Raw genomic sequence first — 13,562 nt, forward strand, 5'->3', positions numbered from 1 at the left:
GAGTCTGGTAACCTGTTTTCAGCCTTAGTCAAAGGAAATGGGCTCAATAGATAATAGCTTTGTGAGTTCTAACTCTAGTACTTCTGTATTCTGCGGGTTATTTGAAATTTGTTTGATTTAAGGATTTGAGCAACGTTTCTAAAGTTCTAATATCTCCTACAGTGCCTAATAAAGCACTGAGGTATGTTTGTTGACTTGATCGGCTGGTAATAAGAGATGTGAAAACATGTTCACTCTGCAGCCATTTTTGTTCTGCCAGGGTAGCTTTATTTTCATCTTTTATATATATTGGGTTTTCATATAAGGTTTCATCAAGAGAAAGATTTGTAGCACTGAAGATAAAAAAACAAGAGCTTAGATGGTTGATTTTTAAGATGAAATTGTGTGCCAAGGTGGTCTGTAAGTATCTGTGACAGTAACCCATGGCTAGGGGTAATAAAAAAACCCACATCATCATGATGTCAGTGCTTTTAGAGATCCTGTTGTGTTTATTTCTTTGTTTTTCCTCAATTGTTGTTATAAAAATTTCAAACCTATAGAAAAGTTCAAAGAATAACATAATGCCTTCTACCCTAGATTCAACAAGTGTTAACATTTTGCCCTATTTGCTCTATCTAGACATACTTACACTGTTTGATAGGAAGTGGTAGACATTTTACTTCTAAATACTTGAGCATGCAAGACTGATGCTTCTTTGTTTTTTAATCAGTTATCATGTAAATGGGTTTTTGACAGATGCATTTTCACTTAGATGAGTTTTTACTGTGTACTAACAAATAGATTCTTAAGTTCTTTTTTGTTTAAGTAGGCTCCATGCTCAGTGTGGAGCCCAATGTGGGGCTTGAACTTACGGCCTTGAGCTCAAGACTTGAGCTGAGACCAAGAGTCGGATACTTAACCAACTGAGCCACCCAGGCGCTCCAGATTCTTTTCTAATAATTTTCCCCTGTGTACCAAAGTCACCTACAGTGTGGGGTATCTCATCAAGATTGAGAATAGCAGCTCTTTTTTTCAGAGCCTACCTTCTGTTTGTAGCAAAAATTTAAGAGTCTTGTGAGACACATTTCTGAACACAGTCAAGCATCATTCTTTAAACATCCAATGAGGTGTCAGAGAAATCTTTTCTCTTTGAATGTGCCTTATAATTGATAAAAGATTAGTAACCTTTCTGTACATATGCCAACAGCTATATGAGTGGCTCAGGATAGGGGTAACAAAGAAAAGGAGATACCGTCAGACTCATTAACCTTTTAAATGTCAAGAACAGTATTTTGGAATTAGAATTAACTGTAAGACAAAGCAGAATACTTGTTAGCTTATGTAACAGGTACATTGTAGCAGGACATGTAGGTTCTGTAAATATGTTGGTTCTTTGTTTCTTGTCTTAGTATAGTGATGCTTAGAAATGAAAGCTTTCCCTCTAATCTGCTTTAGTATCTCTGTAGAAAATGCCAATATTGGTCTTCTTACTGCTTTCCCTCATAATGTGCTGCCAGTCCCATTTTGAAGAAACATTTTAAATGGTTATTGGGCAGCTGTTGGTTAGCAGTTATGGCACCATTATAGTTTGTATTTTTAAATAAATTTTATGTCTGTTCCATTTGACATTTTTTACTTTGGGGCTACAGTGTCTATAGGTTCAGCATGCCTTTCATATATTCTTCATGGGTATAGACAATATACGTACTCTAGCCATAACATTGTTATATTATACATATAACATGTAGATATAGATATATAGGTACGACAGCCATGACAGTGTACCTTTTTATATTATACATATAACAAGTAGATATAGATATATAGGTACGACAGCCATGACAGTGTACCTTTTTATATTATACATATAACATGTAGATATAGATATATAGGTACGACAGCCATGACAGTGTACCTTTTTTAGGTTAAGAAACACTTAGCCAAGCTTTTATTTAACAAATTTGAGTATATATTAAACAAGCATTTAACATTATTTGGCAACCTGAAGGGCTAGTTATTCATCCCCTTTGGTTGAAAACTGCTATTTTAGAATCAAACACATTTCAACAAAATTCTCCTGTTGTACTAGAACAATCTTTAAGCTTTTGTGCCCTGCTGTGCAGGTATTAAAGCAAATCTAATCAAACAAAGATGAAGTTTTAGCTAATCTAATAACTATATAGAAAATTGGGGTCTTAACCATGTTGAATTTGATAAAAATAAATTAGACCTCATGAAGAGAGAAGATAATAGGAGAATTCTTCTCACTGTAAGGCATCAGTTATGAGGAGAATTTAAGGGCAAGTTGATTTTTGTTGGAATTTGAGAATTCGCTCTGTCCTTTCATCCTTGTCAAAGTGAATTCTTTTTTCTCTGATGAGATTGTCTATTGCTGCCATATATCTACACGGCCTGGGTGTGCTTATATTCCATTTCTTGGAGAATTTGCTGATCAAAACATGCTTTTTGGAAGGGTAAGAAGGTCAGTTTTAAAAAAATAATCCGTAGATCTTTGTTAAACTTAATCCTAGCTTTTTAGGTGGAGCTCGGGGGTAGAACACCCTGGTAGTGGGAGAAGAGCCTCTATGAAGATAAATAAACACTACCAAATTCAGATTCTCTTTAGGATTAACGCTTATAATATATTTGTGCAATAAAATTATAAGGTTATTTTTCAGTAGTAAAATAAAACAATTGTAATATTTTTCTCTTATGGCTGATCAGAAACACCTAAGATCACTTTGATGCAAAAACCGATGATACTTAAATAATCTGCCAGCCTATATTGAAAGTCACTGCTACAAGAGACTGGAACTGTGAAGTAGTGAATTTATTCTCATAACTGAGCTTTCTGAGTTTGGGGGATGCCCCTAAAATCTTGTTGAGTCAAAGTTCTCATTTGGGGTGATACTATTTCACTGTCTCAAAGTTTAATATAAGACAGTATTTGCAAGGTACTTTTGCAGTATATGACACAGAGGTATTAACAGGATAAACATGACTGGCAGTTCTGCTTTCTAATTTTCTTAGTGGGTGAGCAAAGTGGAACATGTTTGTCTTGGAGTTGCAATAGCTTTCTACTAGGAATACTAGTGGAGTAAGCCACATTGGTCAAAGCTCAGCTGTATCATCATGAAAGATTATTTTTGCTTTTCCTTTCGAGGTTGGAATGAGTGTGTCATCCCTGAATTTTCTTGAATCATGTTAAGCCATCATGGCCATTGAAGTGTGAAGTTACGATACATTCCCCCCTTTGGTGCCAAAAGTGTAAGATCCTGTTAGAGTTTTTAAAGAAGTTTGTATGAGAAGATGTACATTACCTGCTAGAAGATCAGGATGTTGGGCTAGATTCACCTTTCCATGTCCTTTATCATAGTGGCAAAACTATTTGAAAAGGAAATAAAGCTAGAATAGCAAACTTTAAAAGGAATGGGAGGTTTCAAGAAAAATAAATGATTCAACTTGGTGGTATGCATTTTAAAGCAGTAGAAGGAGTAGCTTTATATCAGTTTTTGGAATGATGTACCACAAGGGAGATAGAAAGAACCTCACTTTCCTAACAGATTGCTTTGTTAATGTTATGAACATTTTATGTAGGAGATGGTTTTAAAGTCCTAATCAGAATTTTAGCAGTTCTTTGAATTTAAAAGAGTTCTGTAAGTTAACTCAGAGAAATAGTTTTTAAGAACTTTTTGTTTTCTTTGATTTTTCTTTTTCATAGGTATTCCTGCAACACATGGTAAACCTACTAGTTACTCAATAAGAGTAGATAATACAGTTCCACTTGTAACTCAGGCCCCAGCTGTGCAGCCACTACAGATCCGACCAGGAGTTCTCTCTCAGGTTGGTAATAATTTATTATTTTTGCCTATATGCTGTCTTCCTTATACTCAAGTAAGGGCACTGATCCACTTGTAATATATCAGCCTGTGCTGCTGAGAAATAGTAAAAACGATCTGGACAGGAATTCGATCCTTTGTAGTCTTTGGCTTTAACTTTTACATAATTATTAATGATTGTTACTGTAATGTATTTTTTATTTTAAACTGTAGTAATGATGAATTACTTGTAACTTAGTAGCTTTTCTTTTGCGTCTGGTGCAGCAGACATGGTCTGGCAGAACACAGCAGATGCTCGTACCTGCCTGGCAGCAGGTCACACCCATGGCTCCCGCTACTACTGCATTAACTTCTGACGGGGTGGCTGGTTCCCAAAGGCTCGGAGACTGGGGGTAAGTTAAAAACAAAAATACTTGCTCGTGAAGTTTGCAGAACAGATCTTGGTATGGAAGGGATTCAATTTTTCTGAACTTTCTCCCTAGGAAAATGATTTCACACAGTAATCATTATAGCTCAGTGATGCCACAACCTCTTCTAACCAATCAGATAACTTTATCGGCCCCGCAGCCAATTAGCGTGGGCATCGCGCATGTTGTCTGGCCCCAGCCTGCCACCGCAAAGAAAAATAAACTGTGCCAGAACAGGTTGGTATCAGTATTTTAACTTTCCTCTGCATTTTGAAAATTAGTCCTTAAAGTAAATTTTGCATGTACACTAAAGGGTCACTCTGTTTTATTCAAAATGACCTCTTTGATAGCTGTGTTGCAAACACTAAGCCAGCTCCCCTTCTCAATTTCTCAGAGGTATTTTGGTAAAACTAATGGAATGGGAGCCAGGAAGAGAGGAAATAAATGCTTTCAGTTGGTAAGATTGTCTTTATTGCCCTTTTGATTTATTATCTACATATAATCTTAGACAATTTTAGACACTCAGATGCCCCATTTACCAAGAAATGACCATTTTATTTTATTTTATTTTATTTTTTTTTTTAAGATTTTATTTATTTGACAGAGAGAGACACAGTGAGAGAGGGAACACAAGCAGGGGGACTGGGAGAGGGAGAAGCAGGCTTCCTGCCGAGCAGGGAGCCCGATGCGGGGCTCGATCCCAGGACCCTAGGATCATGACCCGAGCCGAAGGCAGACGCCTAACGACTGAGCCACCCAGGCGCCCCAAGAAATGACCATTTTAATGTATATAACTGCAATCTACACTGATATTTCCAGAGATAATATATTTATAAAACGATCTCTCTGTTAGTATGTTATATACATGATCTTGAACAAATGAAGCTTCACATTGTTCATTTGAACAAGATGTCTTAGGAAAATGTCATGTACATATTTTGATTATAGAAATGACACGTTATTCCTTTGGTTGCAGGAGTAATTCGTTGCAGAATACGAATGTCCCACATTCAACATTTATTTCTCCAAAGTTAGTAAATGGGAAAGATGTCGAGGAAGTACGTTGCATAGAAACACGCGACAATCATAACTCAGAAGGACAGGCGAGAGACTGTTGTGAAACATCTGTACGGCAGGAGTCTGACTCATCAGTTTCCGACAAACAGCGGCAAACCATCATCATTGCTGACTCCCCAAGCCCTGCAGTGAGTGTGATCACTATTAGCAGTGACACTGATGAGGAGGAGACAGCGCAGAGACACTCACTCAGAGAGTAAGTGCCAAAAGCAGTTCCTTGTGTTCATGCCACAGCCTTAAATAGTGATGGCGCCCTCTGGTGTGGTGGAAAACACCTTTCTGGGACTTATCCCTGGTCTGTCAGTGTCCTTTGGAGTAAACATCCTGAATAGTAATTAACATGATTATCACAGCATTTCTCCTGTATTAGTAAGCTTTAGGCTTTTGTCGATGTAGGGCACTCTGAACTGCTTCATATCCTTAATTAAATGATGTAAATTTTGGCTGCTTCTCATTTTTAACCCATGGTTTTCTCATCCCTCTTTCACTAGATGTAAAGATAGTCTGGATTGTGAAGCTTGCCAGAGCACTTTGAATATCGATCGGATGTGTTCATTAAGTAGTCCTGACAGTACCCTGAGCACCAGCTCCTCAGGGCAGTCCAGCCCATCCCCTTGCAAGAGACCGAACAGGTAAGGGAATTTCAGAGGTGGCATACCATAAATACTATGTCTGCTAAAAAGCCTGTAATTTCTTTTGTTGTTTATGTTAATAAGTGCCTGTCCATTTACCACAGTGGCTTCTCTCTTGAACATAATTTTTAACCAGATCACTTTTTTAGAAACTTGGGTTTTAAGTAATACTTTTCTTTTACTTTTTTCTACTGTTGTAGAACACATCTAAATGAAAAATTCAGCTTTTAATAAATGATTTTTAAAGAATCATTTGTTTTTGAAAGGGTAGAAAAAGCCATGTCCTCAAGTTCTCCATAGACTACAATTATTACTTAAATTTGGAATAGGAACATAGAGAAAAATAAACATTTTGGCAAAATAAAAGGAATTTTTGCATAATAAAGTCATAACCCACTGTCAATAAAGTATCCAATATGACTTTTTTCTCTCATTGGTGATTGATTCGCATGGTTTTATCCATATTTCCTTTCCTACTCTTTTTTTTTGGCCAGGGAAATGCATTGCCACTAAACTAGTGAGCTTCTCCTTGTCAGCATGATACACCAACACATAAAGAGATAAGCCATAAAGATCTCAGTGAAATACATTTGATTTCAACTTTTAGAAAATTTTTTTTTTTTTTTAGTGGAAACAAAATTTGAAAAAATCCTTAAGAAGTCTTAATTTTAGGGGCGCCTGGGTGGCTCAGTTGTTAAGCGTCTGCCTTTGGCTCAGGTCATGATCCCATGGTCCTGGGATCGAGCCCCACATCGGGCTCCCTGCTCAGCGGGAAGCCTGCTTCTCCCTCTCCCACTCCCGCTGTTTGTGTGCCCTCTCTCGCTGTGTCTCTCTCTGTCAAATAAATAAATAAAATCTTTAAAAAAAAAAAAAGTCTTAATTTTATACATTTGTTTTCTGTTTTTTCCTTAGTCAGGAAATAATGGTATTGAATACTTTGGAAGATGTAAAGAAGTTTTAACACATCTTTTTGTGAATTGCTTATAATATGGTTTGGCAGTTGGCATATATATATATATATATATATATACACACACACACATATATATGTATATACGTGTATATATATATTCATCTCTAAATATATATGTCTATATAAAAATATTATATATATGTACAAATAAATATAATTAAAAGTATATATATATATATAAAGATGCTTCAAATTGTTAAGTATGAAATGAATGATTAAAATAGACCATCACTGCTCTCTCCAAGAGGGGAGAGATTGTCATGGCCTCAGGGGGCCAGGAAGAGAAGGGAAACATGGGACTTTGGCTAGGCCTTTGGAGAGCTGGGGAAGACCTTTCAGATAACTGTTTAGTTAAAAGGACCCCAATTACCACTAAAGATATGAATCCTAACATTAGAATTTAATTTGAAATCAGGTCACATGACTATATGTTTTTACATTTCATTTAAATTATCCAGAATAGTGCATCTTTTATAGTGTCTTGATGAGATTTTCTGGAGTTTATAAAATGGAATTTTATGAACCACTACTAAGAATCAATTGGGAAGGGAAAGGAGAGAAAATAAAGTGCCAAAATGATGTACCTAAACAGGATAGAAACAGAAGGTTAACAGTCTGAATAGAGAATTAATGTGAGAGTCTAGAATGTTTATGAAAAAAATATTACTGGACAAGGAAGAAGTTGTAATTAGATATGAAATAACTGAGTAAGATTCTCATTAATTTACTGGAGCCTGGATAGTACTTAACTTTAGATGTAATGTTGAAAAACATATTCATAAAAATGCTTTCTTATAGTATGTCAGACGAAGAACAGGAAAGTGGTTGTGATACTGTGGATGGCTCTCCAACGTCAGACTCTTCGGGACACGACAGTCCCTTTGCAGAGAGCAGCTTTGTGGAGGACGCTCATCAAAACACAGAACTGGTGAGCTCGGCCAACACGGAATCCAAACCAGCTGTTTGTACTGTTGTGGTGCCACCAATGGGACTAGAGAATGGATTAAATGCCGACGAGCATATGGCAAACACAGGTAAACTGAGTCCGCCCTATTTCCCTGACTAGCCCTTCAAAAAGTCTTAATTTGGGAACCTTAGAGAACAACATTGCCAGAAGTCATCTCTGAATTTCCAACTTGATCCTGCCTAATCTGTCATAGAAAGGAAATCTTTCCTGATACCATTTGGTGCTGGAAACCATGAGATGTCTTTTCTCTTTATTTAATTTTAAGGTTGTCAAATCAGTACTGTGTAAAATATCTAAAGACCTTTCTAATTTTTATATGAGAAGGGAAAAGCATCAGCTGTCTTCTGTTTTGTTCGTTGCCAGATTCTATATGCCAGCCATTAATAAAAGGCCGATCCGCTCCTGGGAGATTAAACCAGCCTTCCACGATGGGTAATCGTCAGCAGAAACTGACATCAGCATTCCAGCAGCAGCATTTGAATTTCAGTCAGGTATGTTTGTGAAGTTCTAAGAGTCTTTGGGATTCAAAATCAGCAGTGTTTCATTTGGAGGAAAGAAGATTCTGACACTGTATACAGTCTTGAAAAATGTATCCCTTTTCATCATCTCACGTGACTAAGGAGAAATCGGCCTCATAATAGGATAATGAAGCAGATTATCCTAGAACCTGAGTTCTTCAGAAACATTAGGCTTTTAGATTCTCTTAAATGATTGTTTAATATGTCTGTTGTCTTAGACCCGTCCGCTCAGATTGCGCACTAATGGATTGGTGGCTGCCTTTGTTGTGTCCGTTGTGGTAATAGTCGTACCTCACTGAGTACTTGCCGTCTGGTCAGTGCTGTGCTCAGCAGTTGTGTTTCACTCTGGGAAAGAAAAAGTAACAGGTATTGGCGTCCGAGCTGTGTTCAAATCCTGGCTTTGCCGAGTACTCTGTATGTTACCTTGGCCAGGTCTCTTCAACAAATCTGGACCACAGTTAATGGGAATAATAGCTGTGTTGTAGGGTTGTTTTGGAATTAAATAATGTCACATATGTACAGTGTTAGCTTTCCATAAAATAAGTGCTCCCCAAATGGTTGTGGTTAGTAGTGATGGGGGGATGGTGATCCTGGCAGCAGTGGTAGTGACAGTGTTAATATTATCATAATACATGGTAATAAATGTTAACAGGTTTAATATTAATATGTAAAAAATTGATATTTCACTCTTCTCTGTGCTGAGTAGAAGTGGAGATCTGAGAGATCCTCTGTGGATGATCAATCACAGAGTGTATTGTAATTTCCCTTTCTTCCTTTCTTTTTAACTTATAAAATATGTATTCAGTCTTTTTTCGTTTATGTTTTTGGATAGGTTCAGCACTTTGGATCTGGGCATCAAGAGTGGAATGGAAACTTCGGACATCGAAGACAGCAAGCTTATATCCCTACTAGTGTTACCAGTAATCCATTCACTCTTTCTCATGGAAGTCCCAATCACACGGCCATGCATGCCCACCTGGCTGGAAATGCGCATCTTGGAGGACAGCCTACTCTACTCCCATACCCATCATCAGCTCCCCTCAGTAGTGCTGCACCAGTGGCCCACCTCTTAGCCTCTCCATGTACCTCAAGACCTATGTTACAGCATCCAACTTACAATATCTCTCATCCCAGTGGCATAGTTCACCAAGTCCCAGTGGGCATAAATCCCCGTCTGTTACCATCCCCAACCATTCATCAGACTCCGTACAAACCAATCTTCCCACCACATTCTTACATTGCAGCATCACCTGCATATACTGGATTTCCATTGAGTCCAACAAAACTCAGCCAGTATCCATATATGTGAACACTCAAAAAGAGTATATTGAGGAAGCTCAATGATATAAACATTTGATTAAAAATAAAAACATGGTATTTAATAAATATTAGCCATGGCACAAGAAAATTATTTTTGAATCATGTAGACTTGGGTGCAATTTAAACAACTTTGAGCTTTAAAAAAAAAAAAACTCACTTTTAATGTGTTTTGCACATTTGGTATAACTTGTCTTTGGTCATGTTATCTTCTTATGTAGTAACTCTAGACAGGTGACTTATGGGAGCAGAAGTCCAGTTTTGCTCCTGCTATTTTTTATAAAATTGCCTTCTAACTAGTGCAAGACACATCCACATTTGGGAAGCCATTCTGTGTACAGACTTAGAGCAACAGATGCACATATGTCAGAATTACAGCTTACAAGTGAATTGTATTATCTGTGTCTTAGTGTATAAATGTTGGGTCACTTACCTAAGAAATTGAGCTATTGTTCTTTACATTTGCATGTGTCTTTGCATGGGCAAAATGTTGCCTAGACTTTGCTCTTAAATGTTGTTCTAATAATCTCAGCTGCATTGTAAACCGTTCCCACACATAGTGCCTTAAATATTTGAGGTTGTTAATGTTATTACCTATATATAAATGTTGAGGACTGCAGCACTTAAAATTCAGATCTACTCTTTAGTTTTCTTTTGATAGAGTAATGTTCATTTTTGGTTTTGTGTGGTATGATTTCAGGTTGTAGCTGTTTTTTCCTTACTAAGAGGGCAGCATGTTTGCTATAGCTGAATTCTGCTGTCTGATTTTTCAGAATGATCTAGCTTCAAGAAAAGCAAGCAGTTAGTAGTGCTTAAGAAAAATTGATTGAGTATCTAATGGATAGTTGATATCTGTCACAACACAGCATTTTATATACTGTTAAGTGAAACTGCAATACAATCTAAGTTTATTTTGGGAGTGTTTGCTGTATAATTGGATTTAATAAAATGTTTAGAGGTGCAGTAGGCATGACTTTGAGTAGGTAATGAAAGAAAACGCAAAATGCTCATTGATTCATGATGTGGTTTCATCTTAGCTTGGGCAAACCATGCAGTATTTAATAAATAGTAGCAGAATATTTACTATTGAAGCTTGAAAAGATGTGAGTTCTTTGTGTGCAATTGTTCATTTATGCATGTGAGAGGGGTTTTTTTTTGTGTTTTTTTTTTAAGTATTTTTACATTGTAGTACTTGTTTTGCTTGTTGGTGGTGTTTGCTTATTTAATACATTCCGTCAGGGACAGAAATTACATGCTTTTTCTTTCCTAGGAAGTGTGTCTTGGGTTTTTCCCTTCTTCTTTTCTTTTCTTTCTTTCTTTTTTCTTTTTTGGTGGTTGGTGGTTATGTTTAAATGAAGTTGCTTTTACAGCACCAAAGACTTAATCATCCATTTCCTATATAAAAGGTAGCTACTTTTTTGCATAGACCTCAAGTATATTGTAGTGTAGAGGTGGAATTTAAGGAAAGGTATTAAACAGGCTGTGTTTTAGCTTATGGGCAAGTAATAAATTGTATCATTTATCTTGAATGTATCATAGATAAGCTGCTATATAACGATTGCCACTTCAGATAGCTGTGAAATTAGGTGATTAACTAGTTGTTATTTAGCCTTCTAATTTCTGTATAAGTCTAATTACATGAAATAGAAGTTGGGGTTTTGATTTTTTACTTTGCTTTTCTGTTTGGAGTGTCATTGTAACTACTGTATTGTAAATGATGGAAAATAATTGCATATGTTATTTTGGGGTGTGTTATTTGCATCAGTATTTTATCTCTATTAATGTTTGTGCTCATCACTGCATATAAAAAACTTGGATGTATCAATGTAACTTAATTTTTTATTTTCATACTGGCATTGTAGACACTTGAGAAAGCTGTATCTTGCAGGCTTGACTTAACTTTTTTTCCTTAAAAATCTGGAATATAATCTTACAGCATTTACTGGAATAAACAGTACAAAGCATTTGAGTGTAAAACTCTCCAAATGTTTTGGATTTACAGCATTTCTTTGATAAATGAATTGCATACCACTAGTACAGCTCTAATACAGCGTTGACAATAAGCTAATAATGGATAAACTTTTCTTTACTCCATTAACACAAGCAGTGTTTTATTTAATAATCATCAATGAAATAAATGTGCCTGAAATTGATTTTAAAAAATTACAGTATTAGATCATAAAATAAAAAACCAGCAGTACATTTTTAGTCACACTGAAAATGAAGGACTTAATTTTCCCCACAAGTTTCAGTGTTTTTAGTAATCAATTCTATGCATTTTATATAAATAGAAATATATATATACATATATATATTACACAGAAAAAAGGAGTAGCCTAAGATTAATTTAAAAGATTATTTACAGATGGCAAATTTATGGAGTCACTATTTAAGTAAACTTGCTGCCCTCCACAGCTTATTAATTTTTATTTATATGGTCCGGCAGATCACTGGTATCTGCTCGCTTCTTGGAAAAGAATCAATGCTGGCAGCGGATGTTTCAGAAACACCAAGTGCAAAGGATCGATTTCTGTTTGTACAACAGGTACAAAACTGGCGCAGTTTTATATTCGTTCGGGGCCATATTTACTACCCTGAAATGTCGTATTTTCTGTATTTCAGTTCCAAGACTCAGATGGTCTTGTTAAAAGGACAGTAAATGTTTTCGTAATAGTCAAGTTTGATAAAGGCGTACCCTAGTTGAGTACACTGCTCTTAACCGATTCTGATCATGGGCTTTTTAATGTGTTTAAAAATTAAAAATGTCAAAATCCTGCTAACTTTTAAATTCAACGTATCGACAAAAGAATTTGGATTTATACCTTCTTTAAAACCATTTTACCAGTTTTCTTTGGTTTTACTGCTTTCTTAAATAAAACACTGCATGACTTCCAAGTTGCATATTTGCATACTATTTTAATTTGCAAATTATTATTATTATTTTTTTTTTTTACCAAATACCCTGATACTTACTTTTCTTTTCCTTCAGGGTGTTTAAATATGTTACTGTAGTAGCAAAGCCTTTTCACTTTTTCAGATCTCTACTAATTTTAATCTTGGTTTGTGTTAAGTAAAAGTTAAATCATACACTGCAAGGTGTAGGAAGATTTGTTTTAATGAACCCAATGATAATAGATTTGATTACTAAGTTTGAACTGTTAACTGTTTAACAATTTTAGACTTGTGGCTTTCTTTCTTTGGTTTGTTTTTGCTTTTACTTCTATGCTACACTAGTTTGCCATGTAGCAATTGCACTGTGCAATATTACAATAAGGACTGGGAAAATTTTTATGGATGTAATGTCTATTACGGTTTGCGCTAGTATTTCTCTCTAGTTCTCAGTGATTTAAATGTGACCAAGCCTTCTGTACTTTGTCACAAAAAGCGGGTTTTCCAGGTGACTATTTTGGTGAGTGTCAAAATAAGAATTTATGGTGTATTACTGTCGATTCACTTTGAATTAAAATATATATATTGCAGCAAACAGCTTGTTGCCTTTTTTTCCACCCCAGGCCTGCTTACAGGGGAGGGAAGGAAAAGGGTAGTAACACTTAGTACCTAACTTACATCAGTCATCTCATTTAATTCTCAAAACCACCTGTGAGATAGGTATTATTATCTTCACCATTATGTAAATGAAGAAATAGGTTCAAAGTATTTAGGTAAGTTGTCCAGAGTCCCACTTCTGAGTGGTGAATCTCATCTATGAATGAGACTGTCTAATCATAACTAATCTACTTTCCACCAGTTCTTTTTGTTTTTGTTTTGTTTTGTTTTGTTGTTTTTTTTAAAGATTATTTGAGGGAGAGTGTGTGCAGGAGCAGGGGGAGGGGCAGAGGGAGAGAGAGAATGT

The 13,562-nt window shown here is 36.0% G+C and overlaps 1 protein-coding gene across 6 annotated transcripts in view; it reads left to right on the plus strand.

The window, feature by feature from the left end:
• The window catches only part of HIPK3 (homeodomain interacting protein kinase 3), a 92,482-nt gene extending 79,289 nt beyond the window's left edge, over positions 1-13,193 (plus strand). For 3 of the 6 annotated variants that reach the window (XM_032413883.1, XM_032413885.1, XM_032413884.1), the window contains exons 9-17: positions 3,701-3,822; positions 4,083-4,210; positions 4,301-4,462; positions 4,620-4,682; positions 5,202-5,498; positions 5,794-5,934; positions 7,706-7,941; positions 8,238-8,365; positions 9,225-13,193. In XM_032413883.1, coding sequence (XP_032269774.1) covers positions 3,701-3,822; positions 4,083-4,210; positions 4,301-4,462; positions 4,620-4,682; positions 5,202-5,498; positions 5,794-5,934; positions 7,706-7,941; positions 8,238-8,365; positions 9,225-9,701 — 1,754 coding nt within the window. In that variant the 3' untranslated portion in view covers positions 9,702-13,193. The remainder of the gene's footprint in view (positions 1-3,700; positions 3,823-4,082; positions 4,211-4,300; positions 4,463-4,619; positions 4,683-5,201; positions 5,499-5,793; positions 5,935-7,705; positions 7,942-8,237; positions 8,366-9,224) is intronic. The other 3 variants (XM_032413886.1, XM_032413887.1, XM_032413888.1) reach the window with 3 other exon arrangements.
• Positions 13,194-13,562: the final 369 nt, after the last annotated feature.

The sequence above is a fragment of the Phoca vitulina genome, unplaced genomic scaffold (assembly GCF_004348235.1).
Source record: "Phoca vitulina isolate PV1807 unplaced genomic scaffold, GSC_HSeal_1.0 scaffold16, whole genome shotgun sequence".
Taxonomy (NCBI): domain Eukaryota; kingdom Metazoa; phylum Chordata; class Mammalia; order Carnivora; family Phocidae; genus Phoca; species Phoca vitulina.